Source organism: Ursus arctos, unplaced genomic scaffold, assembly GCF_023065955.2.
Source record: "Ursus arctos isolate Adak ecotype North America unplaced genomic scaffold, UrsArc2.0 scaffold_3, whole genome shotgun sequence".
NCBI classification, from domain to species: Eukaryota; Metazoa; Chordata; class Mammalia; order Carnivora; family Ursidae; genus Ursus; species Ursus arctos.
In genome coordinates, this window is record NW_026622985.1 from 36,703,100 (window position 1) to 36,718,937 (window position 15,838).

The following is a 15,838-nucleotide window of genomic DNA, read 5'->3' on the forward strand; positions in this document are numbered from 1 at the left end:
CTTTCTTTTTGAGGAAAGCACAGTGATACTGAGCATTCTAGGAAGTAGCAGTCTCGAGTAAAAAAGTTTGGGGGGAAAAAAACCTCCCCTAGTGATGGGTGATAGGGAGGTGCTCAACATAATTGGCGAGTTTTTATTTAAGTTAAATTCATTTATCAATTAAGTTCAAGCTGACATTCAACAAAATGTGGGTACTTCTAATTCTGAAATACTTCTTTTTTTTTTTATTTTACTTATTTATTCTACAGAGATAGAGACAGCTAGCGAGAGAGGGAACACAAGCAGGGGGAGTGGGAGAGGAAGAAGCAGGCTCATAGCGGAAGAGCCTGATGTGGGGCTTGATCCCATAATGCCGGGATCACGCCCTGAGCCGAAGGCAGACTCTTAACCGCTGTGCCACCCAGGCGCCCCCTGAAAGACTTCTGTTACTGAGAAATGGTTCATCCTGTCCTGCTGCAGGAGCTGGTGAAATGGCAACGGCTAGATCATCAGCATAGCTTCTACCACACTCTGTCGGGCGGACTGCTTTCTGCACCTCCATTCGGCTGCGGACCGCCCGAGACACCAGCAAACCACTCTGGAAATGAACACCGTGGGTCACAGAAGGAACGGAGACAGAGACTAGGCTGGGCGCAGCACAAAAGCTCCGCACTGCCGAAAAGGAGGCACAGGGCATGTTCTTCTGACCAGGTAGTGAGACTGCTACGAGGAAAGCCACACACATGCCTTTCCATCCAAGATCAACTTCTAAATGTTCTGGACCTTTAAAGCTGCGCCAAGTCAATGCCGGATGTCCCATTCCATTACCAATACGAATTAAAAGTTCATGTCCCCAGGACAGTTGTAGCGGTTGTGATTCCTGTCTACAATTCGTGATCTTCATAAATTCATCTCTGCATCGGGGGGGGGGGGTGCTGAGAGCAACCAGAAAGGGACATGGGACTGTGGAAGCTACAACTATGTCAGCATGAAGCCCAACCACCAAGCTTCTCAAATGAATAGGGCTCTGTTGACACAAAGCATCATTATTTCCAAATGCTCTATTTTTCACATGACACACTCCTCATGGCTCAAAGTGAAATTATAGGTTTTTCCCCCTCTAATACCCTCTCTCTGAAATGGGCTAGAGAGTCTGCAAAGAACCTGAAATGTGGCTATCGTACCAGCTTTTGCTCACTGGCCAGATGCTACTGTAAGCTTAATTTCTTCTTCTTTCTCGCAATTCTGTCACCCAAACTCCTCTTACCACGTCATGCAATGATGAAGTTCACTGTGGACACCTCTGATGCTGCACAGGTCACCCTATCGTGGGAAGTGAGGGATCTACTGTTTTAATAACAGAATTTCGAGAAGTCAAGTATTTAAAAAGGCAACATACCCTAAGACCCTAATGCACTGCCCAATTTCTCCAAGTACCCCAAGGACAGTGACCTTCACACTAAAGTGATCCTGCCATAGTTTAGGTCCAATAATGGTGAACAAGTAGTTTTACAGTCATATGTCTTAAAATGTCTTGCCAGGCTATCTGCTTATCATTAAGCTACGGGAAAGAGCCATAGCTTTAACACATTATCTAAAGGATAGGTTCAGGAGCTCCAGTTTGTATTTCTCCAGGATCCATTTTCTTTCACCTGTTAGAAGCCCTTGGCTTCTTTCCTAACCTACACAGTGTCGCTGAGTGTTCTTTGCCAGGACCTGGGGAATCGAGTCAAAAGACCTCACAAGATGAAAAAGCATGTTTTCATATGAACTGCACCCCTTCAAACCATTCTAGGCAACAGTCTTGAGAATATTCAGAAACTATTAACAGTCTTCCATTAAAAAAAAAAAATCAATCCTGTCATCAATCTGCTGTCCACAAAAAACACAGCGGTGTATTTTTTTAACATAGCGTAATTCCTGCTATATTTTAAACTAAAAGCATTAAATATAACTGTATTTAATCACCTCCCTTTAATTTGAATTCACATGGTAGATACTTATAGCTACTTAAAAAATTAAGTGGCAAAATGTATATGAAGAATGTGTATCTTGATATTTTAATTATGCTCAATTGAATGTACTTAGATTTAAAGTGCTTTTCACAAATGACATGTGCTAAGAATATCTAATTGCACACTGACATTCTAAAATGTGTGCTTACATGTATCAAAAATAGATTAATATGAAGTTACGGAATATGGCTTTTTTAAACTAAAACCCAAATACATTATTTTGATTATTTGGATACAAATAAAATTTTAACTATAAAAAAGGTCTACACTAGTAAATGTCTCATGATGCACATTACATATAAAATGAATGCTCAAGTGATGACAGTATTTGATATTTAGATAAATTGAAAAACAAAGATTTCTTAAGAAATCTAAGCTTTGAGATATTTTCTATTTATTCCCTTACTAACTCAGTGTTACATGGAGACATGAAAATAATTTGTATGTAGTATAGGTATTATCATCGTATATAAAGATCACAGTTAGGGGCGCCTGGGTGGCTCAGTTGGTTAAGTGTCTGACTCTTGATTTCGGCTCAGGTCATGATCTCAGGGTCGTGAGATCGAGCCCTGCATTGGGCTCCGCACTCAGTGGGGCATCTGCTTGAGATTTTCTCTCCCTCTACCCCTCCCCCGCCAAAAAAGGGGGGAAAAAAGATCACAGAGAGGTGCCTGGCTGTTTCGGTCAGTGAAACACATGACTCTTGATCTCCGGGTTGTGAGTTCAAGCCCCACACTGGGCACAGAACTTACTTAAAAACAAACAAACCAGAGGTATAAAAAATATTCAGCAAGTAGCAGTGGATGAACCACAGTAACTGACAGCAGTCAGGCACATGGCAATAATGAAGACAGGAATTCAACAGTCTCACAAAGAGGCTGGCAAATGTGGGGGGAGGGGCATGAGGCCTAGAGGACCCCCACCCTCTTTCCAGCTCTGAAGTGCTGGACCCCGTGGCCCACAGGAGACATCATCACTTGGCCACGATCAAGAAGCTGAGTCCTTGCTACAAGTTAAGAAAAGAACCTTTAGCTACTCCCAGCGTTATAGGTTAAATCGCAGCCCTCCTTGGGGCGCCTGGGTGGCACAGCGGTTAAGCGTCTGCCTTTGGCTCAGGGCGTGATCCCGGCGTTCTGGGATCGAGCCCCACATCAGGCTCCTCTGCTATGAGCCTGCTTCTTCCTCTCCCACTCCCCCTGCTTGTGTTCCCTCTCTCACTGGCTGTCTCTATCTCTGTCAAATAAATAAATAAAATCTTTAAAAAATAAAATAAAATAAATTGCATCCCTCCAAAATTCCTATGTTAGAGACCTAACCCTATGCCTCAGACTGTGACTGTATTTGGAAATAGGGCCATGAGAGAGGCAATTAAGGTAAAATGAGGTCATCTGGGTGGGCCCTCATTCTATATGACTGGAGTCTTTAAAGGTGATGAAAACACAGGCAACACACAGACTGAGGGGTGGCATGTGAAGACACAGCAAGAAGACGGCAGTATGCAAGTGAAGAACAGACGCTTCAGAAGAAAACCAAACCTGCAGACACCCTGCTCTTGGGCTTCTGGCTTTCCGAAGTGTGAGAAGATAAATTTCTAGGACTTAAACTATGCATTCTGTGGCATTTTGTTACGGCAGCCCTAGCGAACGAATATGCCTCGTTGGACTGACTAAATGCACGTCTCTAAACACGAAACACTATAGGATCTCCTCCTTTGATTTGATGTGTAAATTAAGCTGTTTAGTAAAAAACTCTGTAACTCGACTATTAAGAAATTGTTAGAGAATTAGATTCTCACCACTTATTTTTGAGACACCAAACTGAAATTTCCTATTCTTAATTTCTTAACTACATAGCAAAAAGGCTATGCTGTTTACACATTTTACTACTAGTATTAAATATCATATTTTCAACTTCATAGGATTTTAATAGGCCTATAGAAGCCTGGCCAAGAAACCGAAGTGGAATCTGTTTGACTGACATTAAAAAGCAATTGAGTTACAGACCTGTCAAATATGTTCACATTTGGGCTCTGTGTGTGATACGTGTCTATTTTGACTACTACTACCAGAATCATGTAATGATTTACAGACCTTCAATGTCTATAGTACCTTAACTGTATGAAAGCTGTAGCCCAATCTTCCTTTATATTTTCATATCATAACAAACCCCACCCCATACAGGTGATAACCAGAGGGATGGCCCAGTGCTTGAACAGTGCCGAGTCAAACAAGGCTGAGATTTTGCCACAGAAGGAAAAGGGAGAAAACAGAAAAGAGACCCTGGGCTGGCTCAGAGCCTCTCACCAGTTGGACTTTTCCTCATATAAGATGACATTTTGGAGCCACCTTAGCTCAGTAGGCCATCCTGATAAACTCTGGGCTCTTTTCTTTGTGCTCCAGGTCCAGCTGAAGCCTGAAGCCTGGGCTTTTGCAGAAGTAGCCAGGCAGCAGATTTCTCATTCCAGCCCGCTGCATTAGTCCCAGGCCCCAGAAGACATTGCGGCCACACCGTGACGAAGCTGCCTCATGCGCTTCTCCGAAACCTCCAACTTAGAGATTGTCGTGGTTAACATTTTTTGCTACTTACTGGCTCTTTTATTTTTTAGAGTTGTTTCAGGTTTACAAAAACATTTCCCATCTACCCCCTGCCCCACACATGCAAACCTTCCCACTATCATCCTCCCCACCAGGGTGCTGCATTTCTTACAAACGATGAGCCTACACTGACACATAACGATCACCGAAAGTGCACAGTCCACCTTACGGCTCATTCTTGGTACACTCTATGGGTTTGGACAAGTGTATAATGACATATATCCACCACGATATTATCACCAGAGTATTTTCACTGCCCTAAAAGTCCTCTGTGCTCTGCCTATTCATTTCTCTGCCTCTCCTCCACCCCTAGCAACCACTGATCTTTTTACTGCCTCCATAGTTTTGGCCTTTTCCAGATTGTCCTATCTATTCTGGATTCTATGTTGCAATCATACAGTACGCAGCCTTTCCAGATTGGCTTCTTTCACTTCCTGATATGCATTTAAGGTTCTTCCAAGCCTTTTCGCGGCTCGATAGATCATTTCTTTTTTGATTCAATAATATCCCTTTGTCTGGCTGTACTGCAGTTTATTTATCCGTTCGTACACTGAAGGACATCTTGGCTTCTTCCAAGTTTTGGCAGCTATGAAGAAAGCTGCGATATGTATCCTTGTGCAGGTTTTTGTTGAAAACATAAGTTTTCAACTCCTCTGGGTAAAACCAAAGACTGCAATTGCCGGATCTTACAGTTTAGTTTTGTAAGAAACCTCAAAACTATGTTCCAAAGTGGCGGTAAAATTTTGCATTTCCACCAGCAATGAATTCCTTTTGCTCCTTTTGAATGCGTTCCTTTCGCTCCACACACTCATCAGCATGTTGTCAGTGTTTCAGACTTCAGTCATTCTAATAGGTGTGCAGCGGGATCTCATTGTTAGTCTCTTTTGTTTTAAAGACACTCTTTCGTATGATTCCTTCATGATTCTGACATGGTAATTTCACATACTAACCATTCAATAAAATCTTTTCTACTAATAACATAAGCAATAATAAATAAGCTATATTAAATACCCTAGGTGTTTAAAGTATTTTATATTCAGTCTGCTCCTAAAGTTCTGTATATATTTGGGGGTTGGAATGAAGCCAAACAAAATAAATAGAACCTTTTTAGCGGTTAGTTCCTTTACTGAGGTATGGAAAACATTTCTTACGAAACACCCCAGATAGGGGCACCTGGGTGGCTCAGTCGGCTAGGCGTCTGCCTTCAGCTCAGGTCATGATCCTAGGGTCCTGGGATCAAGTCCTGCATAGGCTCCTTGTTTGGCGGGGAGCCTGCTTCTCCCTCTGCCTGCCCCTTCCCGTGCTTGTGCTCGCTCACTCTGACAAATAAATAAATGAAATCTTAAAAAAAAAGAAAAAAAGACAAAGAACATCCCAGATATGTATCTGTAGGCATCTTACATCTATTCCCTAGAATCCATCTTTCCTTCACACTCCGATCCCTGGAATTACTGCCTCTTCAATGACTATCTGTATCTAAGTTAACAGCAACACAGTATATCAAATCACTACCCTACATTTACTGTCCTCATTACCAACACCTTTTAGTCAAGCACTTATTCATTCAATAAATATTTTTAAGCTTCTCCCATATATCAGACACAATGCTAGGCATCTAGGCATAACAGTGAGACATGGGTCCTGTTCCCAGCATTTGCAGATGTCTCAGTGCAGGCAACATTTACCCATGATCCCCAGGATGCAAGGAGCTGACGGCACCAAGTTATAAAGGAAGAGCTCTTTAAGTGGCAAAGCCAGACCATACATGACAAACATCACAGGTCATACATATTACCTGCTACAGTCTAGAAGTCTTGCAGTCAACAGAGTGGACAGAGAGGGATGAAGCATATGTACAAATTAAAAAAACTTACACTATGAGAGAATTAAAGAATTATGGCCAGTTTCTTTTGCTTTGTTTTCTACCTTAGCTTGAATATGGCTATTTTTTTCATAATTAAAAAGCACAATTATGACATATGTTGAAATACAGAAAATGTTGGCTAAAATATGTGTTTGATACAATTTTAAATTTGTAAACATATGGAAACGAATGAAAAGTAATGTAAATAATGTAAAGCTTATGAAAGCAAAAATAATTTAATTCACTTCAATCTTGTTGGAAGTCATTTATCAAACTAGAAATTGCCATTGATAAATGAGGAAGGGAGGGAAGAAGGGAAGGAAGCAGGGAAGGGGAGGAAGGGAGGGAGGGAAGGAGCAAGACTGGTATACAATATGGGCTTAACATTTTTGGGGGCATGCAAAAAACTTCCCAGAGAATATTCCAAATAATAACAATGATAAACAATGTAACTAACCATTAGAGTTTCATTAAACTACAAGTGAACTATAAAGGTGCAAGCATTAAAAAAAAAATAACCTTATTCCCACAGCATCATTATAATGTATAATAAATCTTGGCTACTTGACATGTTACACAGGAGCAACCTCATAGAAACTGACCTTAATGAGTGAGCCTCACATCATTCTATATTTATAAGTAGAATATGTGCCCAGACACCTACACACATAAATAACAATTCTGCCTTAAGAAACCTACACTCTGAGACCACATCTCCACAGAAAACTCTGAGAAGAAAAATCGCAGAAGTAGGACTTAAATCCACTTCGGGCGATCTGACTCACCAGCTGAATATCAGAGCATGTGTGTTCATTACCTGAGGAAATTTTCTCCCTGGTTTTATATGACTTGGTCTGAACCTCAAGGGATTTCAAGCTCAATCATAAAGAATATGCCTTTGGGTATATTTTATGACAAAAATACATACATTATTATTCAGGGGATACTTACAGGATTCAAACTAAAACCAAAATACAAGTACAAGAAGTATTTGAATGCATTTACAGATGGTTGAAACAAATGATTTTGTTAAGCAAAGTTATTAATATCTGGGTGGGGACATGACTCAAGTCTGATCTACAGCCTGGCACACAAAGCTGATGCTTGCCAACCAAATTTCCTCTCTTAATAATTAAATGAAAAAAAAAAAAAAAAAAGAAACAAAATTGAGCTACCTGCACTAATTAGCTGGAGGTGATGATGAAAAGAAGCTGCTAGAGACAGAGCCCTGATGGCCAGCAAGAATATGAAGGAATTCCTGACGAAGTCAAAACCATGAGGAAGAGAAGAAAAGGATCAGCAAAATAAAAAGCTACACATGACATTGCCAATTCCAAATGCTGGTGAGGATGTGGAGCAACGGGAACTCTCATTTGTTGCCGGTGGAAATGGAAAATGGTACAGCCACTTTAGAAGACAGTCTGGAGGTTCCTTATAGAACTAAACATACTTTTAACATAAGATCCAACAACTGTACTCCTTGATATTTACTTGAAGGAGTTAAAACTTGTGTTTTCAACAAAAACCTGAGCAAGGATGTTTTTGGTAGTCTTATTTATAACTGTCCAAACCTGGAAGAAATTAAGATGTTCTTCAGTAGATGAATAAATAAATTGCTGGTACATCCAGACAAAGGAATATTATTCAGTTTAAAGAGAAATGAGCTATCGAGACATGAAAGTCACAGAGGAACCTTAAATGCGTATTAGACTAAGTGAAAGAAGACAATCTGGAAAGGCTACATACTACGTGATTCCAACTCTAGGACATTCTGAAAAAGGGAAAACTGTGAAGACAGTAAAAAGATCAGTGGAAGAGAGCTAGGAGCGGAACAGAAGGGGAGAGACGAATAGGCAAAGCACAGGAGATTTTTAGGACAGTGAAAATACTCTGTATGATTATTAACGTGATAGATGTATGTTACTATACATTTGTCCAAACTCATGGAATGTACAACGCCATGAAAGAACTGCAAGGTAAATTATGGATTTTGAATGATATTGATGTGTCAATGTAGGTTCATCAATTGTAATAATTACACCACTCTGTTGGGGGATGTTGATAGTGGTGGAGTTTATGCATGTGTTGGGGTAGAAGGTACTCGGGGAAATCTCTGTATTTTTCTCCCAATTCTGTGCACCAAAAACTGCTTTGAAAAAAAATACAACCTTTAAAAAATGTGCAGAGAGATGTAAGTGAAGTCACTGTGAGAGAGACCAAGAAGGCCAGAGGAGAAAAGGCAGAAGTTAGCCAGTTCCCAGAACTGCCTCGATTCTGGAGAGCCTTCAATTAATTGCATGTACACCCTGACAGTAAACCCTCATTTGCTATGACTACTTTAATGAGTTTCTGCCCCTTGCAGCCAAAAACAATCTGAAGTAGGAATGGGTTCTAGAATCTGCAACAGATCCTCAGAGAAGACATTGGATTAACAATGAAATCATCATAAAGTAGAGAGCAATGAGGATGTTCTCGTCCTACAATACTGCCTACTGAACCCTCCAGAGATAGTTTAGAGATTCTTTACTATTATTCTCATGGAAAGGTAAAAATCTAATTTCTCTCCTTTTGAACTTTGGCATAAGTGGTGTGTTTGACCAACAGAATCCAGCAGGAGTGACAGTCAAAGTTAGGTGGTACTAAGAAGCCCTGCAGCTTCTGCCTAGGACTCTCGGAATGCCTACTTTGGGGAAGCCCCCTTGAGAATCAAGCTGCCAAGGTCTGAAAAGCCCAAGCTATGCAGAGAAGCCACAGCAGGTGCTCCGGACAACAGCCTCGCTGGCATCACTGCCAGCCACAAGTGAGTCATCTTGAACATCCATCCTGGTCAAGTCTTCAGATGACTCTACCCCCAGCTGCCATTTGCCTATAACCACACAGTGATCACAAATGAGAAGCACCCAGCCGAACCCAGTCAACCCAAAGAAACATAAAAGATAATAAGCTGCTTCTGAGGTCACTAAGTTTTAGGATGGCTTGTTAGACAATAGTAGATAACCAGAACACCTCTCCTCCTCAATGATGGAGAAACACTGAAATCATTCCCATTAGGAAGGAGGGAGGGAGCGGGGCAGTAAGGCAGACAGGGAGCATGTATGTTGGTGTGAGGAGGGTTATAATTGTAAATCTGCTTAGTGTTGGGCATGAGTTTAAGTGGTGAGATTGAGGAAAGAACTAGGAGAAGGTCTAGGAAGAAACTCCAAGTGACAAAAAATTGGTTAAATAATACACTGTCCCAATTAGATCTATATAACACACACCTGTAACAGGCATACTCACTGTATGCCACATTACGGCATCTGAACGTTATAGTCCCGTTGACTGTTCTTTTTCTGCAAGCAAAGCACATGAGCTGCACCAGCAGGAGAAAATGTGAAGGCATCAACGTAAGCAGCATGCGTTGTTCCTACAGAATGAAGCCTCCAAAAGCAAGCATTTATATTGCTCAGGTACATACTTATAAAAAGTATAAAGACATGCATGGAAATGAAAATCACCACTTTCGGGATAGGGTCCATCTCCTGGGAGATGAGGGAGAGAAAAGCTATCGCGCCAGAAACGAGAGGGCCTCCACCTGCATTTGTTGAGTCTGACATCTAAAGCTGACTGGTAGGCACATCGGTGTCTGTACTTTTATGTCTTTTAAATAATAAAGACTAGCTGCAACTGAATGTGATGTGAAAAAGCTGAGTGATAAACACTTGCCTCAAAAATGGTATCTGATACACAGCTCTACAAACAGGCATAAAAATATCATGCATATGGGGATTGCCATGATAACAGAAATACAGGCAACGACGATAGGGCCATACTTGGAGGGGACTGCGCTTGAGATTGCTCTTCATGCCACAGCCTCACCAATCCTTTTCCAAACCAGTGACATGAGCACATCAATTATTTTTGCCACTTGAAATGAGTATAAACTCCCATAAGCATTACGTATATTACACACACACACACACACACACACACACACACCAATGTGCGTGTGTGTGTGTGTGTGTGTGTGTGTGTGTAGGGATCTCAAAAGAAAAAAATACCGTGGGCCTATTGTCAAAGGACTATTGTTCAAAAAGCATGTTTACTTGTCTTTCTAAAAATTATCACAGAATGCTATTATTTTCTATTGGTATACAAATAATTTTTAACTAAATATGAGCTTTAAAAGACAGAGGTTTATACTCAGTCACTTTTTCCCCTGGTGAATATTACTTCATTTCTTTTCATTTCAGTGTAGATTTATTTTCACGCCAAGAAGTTACTCATCATTATTTATATTCTCCTTGAAACCAGTCATGGCAGCACTTGTGTTTCCTTATCTGATGACTTGTTAAGATCAAAGGATCAAAAGCTGAAGATCCCAGACCCCTCGGGATCTCAACCCTCCATTTCACCAGATGCAGAGAAGGCCTCTGGTGAATTAAGGACTGCCCCTCACAGACCACATGGCACTATGTGTGTTAGGGATAAGCGGCAGCAACGCTGCGGTAACAACGTGGTGAGAGATGATGTCAGGTTTTAAATTCACTGGGAGCCGACTACGAAATGGGTAGCGACAGGCTCCTTCTCCTCTGCCACATGTCCTGCGGGCTCCACCGTCAATGACAGTGGCCCCTAATCATACCCCCCTCCAGGCGCTGAGCTTCTGACCCAAGATAGGGAGAGAGGGAAAGAAACAGAAGGTGCATGTATTTTGTGCAGAGATGCCTGAGGATGTGGGCCTCTGTCAAAACTCCTACAACTACTAGCCTAACTTGGCGTGTAGCAAACCAATGTATGGAGGACACACAAACCACAAGGAACTTCTCAGACTCAGGGTCTGTAAATCCCAGGCTCAGCGTTTTAGTTTGGTCTTGAACTATGCTGAATATATCACTACTGTTATGTGTGAATCTATAAAAATGCTCAGAAAGATCAAGTCAAATTTTTAACAGCGCTCTAAACCAAAACTAAGCTCACTACAATGACTTTAAAAATAAAGTCATATTTGACCCTTTTATTTGACATCAATATTGACCCCCATTTTTTGACCCCCATATTTGACATCAATGAAACAAAAGATTTTTTTTTAATCTCTTCAGTTACAGATTTTGCTATAATCAAAAATTAATGAACAGGATTAATTTTATTCTTTTTCTTCTAAAATTTTCCTCCAAATTTACTATCATTGTGGTCGTTTTTCTGAAACAATATAATAAAACAGACTATTAGTTTTGCCAAGTGCTGTGAAGGTTACTAGACAAAGACCCCCCCCTGCATATTTTCCCTGTTTTTGCAGAAAACAGATCATAAAACAGAAAAAGCTTTCTTCAAAGAAATGAGCAGCTTCAGTTACAAGTGAAAAGTCAGCCATGTGTACTAATTCTCAGTAATAATGAAGCAAGGGGAGCTCCCCGGGGACTTAAAAGTCAATGCCTGGCATGCTTGGGTGAACTGAGGAGGAGAGCTGGTCACGTGACACAGCCTTTCAAAGCCCTTTGTATCCCCATTGGAGAGATGAGGCTGTGGAACCCATGAGGACCTTCTCCGGTGTGTGCCTGGCTCCAAGGGCAGGAAAACTGCTGCAGCAAAGGAAGCCGCCGCTGCTTTAAAAACATACTGAAAATGCAGCTCAGAGCTGAGGGGTCCGGATTGGTTGCTACCTGCAGGACTGCTCACTTGAAGAATAGACTCTGACTTCTTAAAGCAGTGTTGGGGGGGTGGGCGGGTGGGGGGAGCAAAACAGGAGACTTGAAACACCGAGGACCACGGTCTACCTGCTTTAGAGAGGACGGATGGCAAACCTCATTTCACAGATATTTTAAGTAGCTGTAAAGCCCAAGTGGCTCCAATTTTAAGCCCGTGTTTAGATCAGGTTTGAAGAAGGGCTGCACCTCTTTACGGTAGCGAGGCACCACTTCTGATGCCAATCCGCGCTTTGTGTTTGAAACGGGCGACCACAGACAAGAAAACAAGACCACCTACGGCAGACAATACGTGCCACAACCCATCGCCCAGACCCGTGTGCAGGCAAAATGTTTTCAGTAAAAAGATAATAAACCTCCAGGTTATTGCCAAAATCTTGAGCGGTATCACATAATTAATTTCACATTTTAAATTCTTACAGAGATATATAATCATGTCTTTTCAAGCAGGTTTAAAACCTGACTTTTTAAGAGAAACACCCTCCCCCCTCCCCCCACCGACCTACAGAAACACCCGAGGAACTGCCTGGAGCCCAGGCCAGAGACAGCTGAGGGACGTGCCACTTTAACATTAGAAACCCAGTGACTCGAAGAGACACTCCCGCTGTTTCAAATGAAGAATACTTACCGGGAAGAGCAGCTCCTGCACCTCCTAATAATATTCTTTTTGATTATTATTGTGCGCCCTTTTTATTTAGGACAATAAAGCCTCCCTTTTTCCATCCTGAATGCTCCTAAAGTTACAGCACAAGGGGATCCTACCTGGCCATCTATGACAGGTCAGTGATCAAACAGAAAGAGAGTCAGGCAAGAGCCAAATTCCGTCTCTCTCTTAAGAATGACCAGGACTAGGACTTCTTAGTTCCTGTTCCCTTTAAGGAACCCCCATTCAAAGTCAGACAGGACAATAAGCCCTTTCCAAACAAAGGTTTAATATTCTCATTTGTTTGCCCAGCATCTGAACGCAATGATTTTCAAGAAAAGATTATTTTATGAAGACCATTTCCTGCACAGAACAAGCTAATTAAAAAAATAAGTGACCTCATCTTTCTTATAAGAAAAGAAACAGGTTTAGATGCAAAATATACCAATATTGTATTGCCCTAGTGATCAAAGCCCGTTTATTTAACCAACCTTATCTTTAGATAGTGCCAGTCTTTGTAGCAGAGTTTAATTTACTTAAAGTATTTGCATTCACATGAACAAACCTGTACATGAGATAAAATGAGAGATCATGTTTTGCTGAGCTTAAGAACAAGATGCAGGTTGTTCATCCATATAAAGAAATACTCATTCCAAGCCGTTTCGACAATGCGGAGCACGCTCAGCCAGTTGTTTCCCAGCATCCTTCTTCCAGAAGCACAGGGAAGCTCGAGAAGGTACTGGTACGTGGAAGGTAAAGCAAAGCAGAGAGCTGTGGCTGCCAACTCCAAACTACAAATTTTAGCGCCTGACCCAGCAGAGGGTGCCATGAGGAAAGAATGTACTACAAACTAACTTTAGAAAGAGGTTAGCAAAGACTCTTTCAAAGGCCAAACACTTTCTGCCACAAATGACTTCTACTGCAGAACCAACCGAAAGCAATGACGGATTTAACAGGCATGACTTGCATGACTTAACAGGCAGTAAGATCAGAAACATTTACCCTTCCATCTCAGGAATGGTTCTCGGGCCCTAGAAGACTCTGCCCTTGCACAGGATCTGTGGTTGAACAGAAGCCTTAGTCCATATTAGGTTACCACGGTGGGGGTATGCATGTGAAACACGTCTTTTCAACACAGAGCTCTGCAAAAGGTACTTACACAGCCGCCCGCAAGAATTTCTGCTGCAAGTGGGACCGAACCATCTTTGCGCATAAATTTATCCCTCACAAAATCATTCACCTTGAAGAAAAATATTTACAGAAGCTGATGAAAAATATAAAGAAAGTCATTAAACACATATAAATATACAACTGTAAATATGTTCTTTTTCTCTGTCAGTATATTGAAGCAATCATAAACCGAATAAATTAAGGATCTTAAAAGTTTGAGAAGTGCCTTTAATAGCACATATGCAGTTTTAAAAAGGTAAAATATATATAAGTATTGCTGATGTTTCCAGGAGAAAGAAACTGAAAGACAGATGGCACAGGGCGCTGACCAGCTCCGTGGGTGGAGCGTGTGACCCTTGATCTCCGGGTTGTGAGTTCCAGCCCTTCGTTGAAAGTAGCGATTACTTAAAAATAAAGTCTTTAAAATTAAAAAAAAGAGATGACTTACAAGCCTAAAATGCAAATATGTCTGCCAATTCCAATAATGTAAGGGAGACATACTGACACCAAGGACAAGATAAAAACATACGTTTTAGAAGTTAAAACTGGTTTACAGAGTCTGATTAAAAATCACTTTTATGTCTGCTAACAAAATTTAATCTAAAACAAAATGCGTCACCGAGACAAAGCTGGCTAAGCAGATTTTTCAGCTTAGTAGAAATTCAGTATCTAAGAATTCTCAACATCAGTAACCTTAATTAATTAATTAAGTATAATGTACTCAAAACAGTATGAACTACAAGCCATCTAAAAATCAATCATGTTTTTGGAAGATACAAGCCAGAGAAGATGAGTTGTCCCAAGGCAAAAAAACACAGTAAAAGAATTTCAGGCACCAAGGCTCAGAGCCCAATCTAAAAGTAGAGTTTAACCTTCTGGGGCTTGAGGACCTTTGTGATGTAGCAGCAAGGATCAGGATCAGCAAGGATAAAGGATCAGCTTTAACTAGAACTCAGACCCCTGAACAGGTGGCCTGGCAGATGCTTACAGAATATACTCTAAGCATGAATTCTATCAACGGCACATGTAACTGAGCTTTGGAGTCAGAAAAATCTGGTTTTGGATTCTAATCTTTCCACTCATGAACTGTGGACACGGGTAAATACTTAAACCTTGTGGGCTCCTCACTCTCCTCATGTGCAAACGGTGGGTCCCACTTTGCTAAAGATTAAACAATAATAGAGCATACAGGTACATACATGTACCATACATATGGTAGGGATGGAGGCAAATTTAGCTGCAGCTGCTGCCACATTGGGGATGGTGGTGGACGGTAGTGGTGGTGGACGGTGGTAGTGGTGGTGGACAGTGGATGACGGTGGACGGTGGTCGGTGGTGGTGGACGACAGTGGACAGTGGTGGGTGGTGGTGGTGGTGGTGGTGGACGGTGGTGGTGGTGGACGGTGGTCGGTGGTGGTGGACGACGGTGGACGGTGATGGGTGGTGGTGGTGGACGGTGGTGGACGGTGGTGGTGGTGGGTGATGGGTGGTGGTGGACGGTGGTGGTGGTGGGTGGTGGTAGGTGGTGATGGTGGTGGATGGTGGTGGTAGCAGCCACCACAAGTCCTATTCAAATATAGCATCACATTTTTGGATGTTCAGTGTTCAATGGAGGATAGTGAAAAAACAGTGTGATGAGTGCCCTAGGTTCGAATTAGCCAGCACCTCTGAGGAAACACAAACCTGCTATTTCCCATAAGAATATCCACTAGATTCCTGAGTGTGTGCAAACTCCCTGCATAAGAAGCATCAACTGAAAAGACTTACTGTAAGTTTTATGGCCTTCTCTGGGGCAACTCCCAATAACTGTGGCAACAGACCTAAAAGCAACAAAAAGTAGAAGTACATTAAATAAATTACCGTTAACTAAACAAATCAACGGCTCTAAA

At 41.6% G+C, this 15,838-nt stretch overlaps 1 protein-coding gene across 7 annotated transcripts in view; it reads right to left on the bottom strand.

Annotated features, from left to right (window-relative positions):
* The window catches only part of SLC25A13 (solute carrier family 25 member 13), a 174,304-nt gene that overhangs the window by 39,199 nt on the left and 119,267 nt on the right, over positions 1-15,838 (bottom strand). For all 7 annotated transcript variants that reach the window (XM_026506157.4, XM_044386679.3, XM_026506164.4 and 4 more), the window contains 2 exons: positions 15,717-15,769; positions 13,939-14,019 (listed from right to left, as the gene is read on the bottom strand). In XM_026506157.4, the coding sequence (XP_026361942.1) occupies positions 13,939-14,019; positions 15,717-15,769 (134 nt within the window). The remainder of the gene's footprint in view (positions 1-13,938; positions 14,020-15,716; positions 15,770-15,838) is intronic.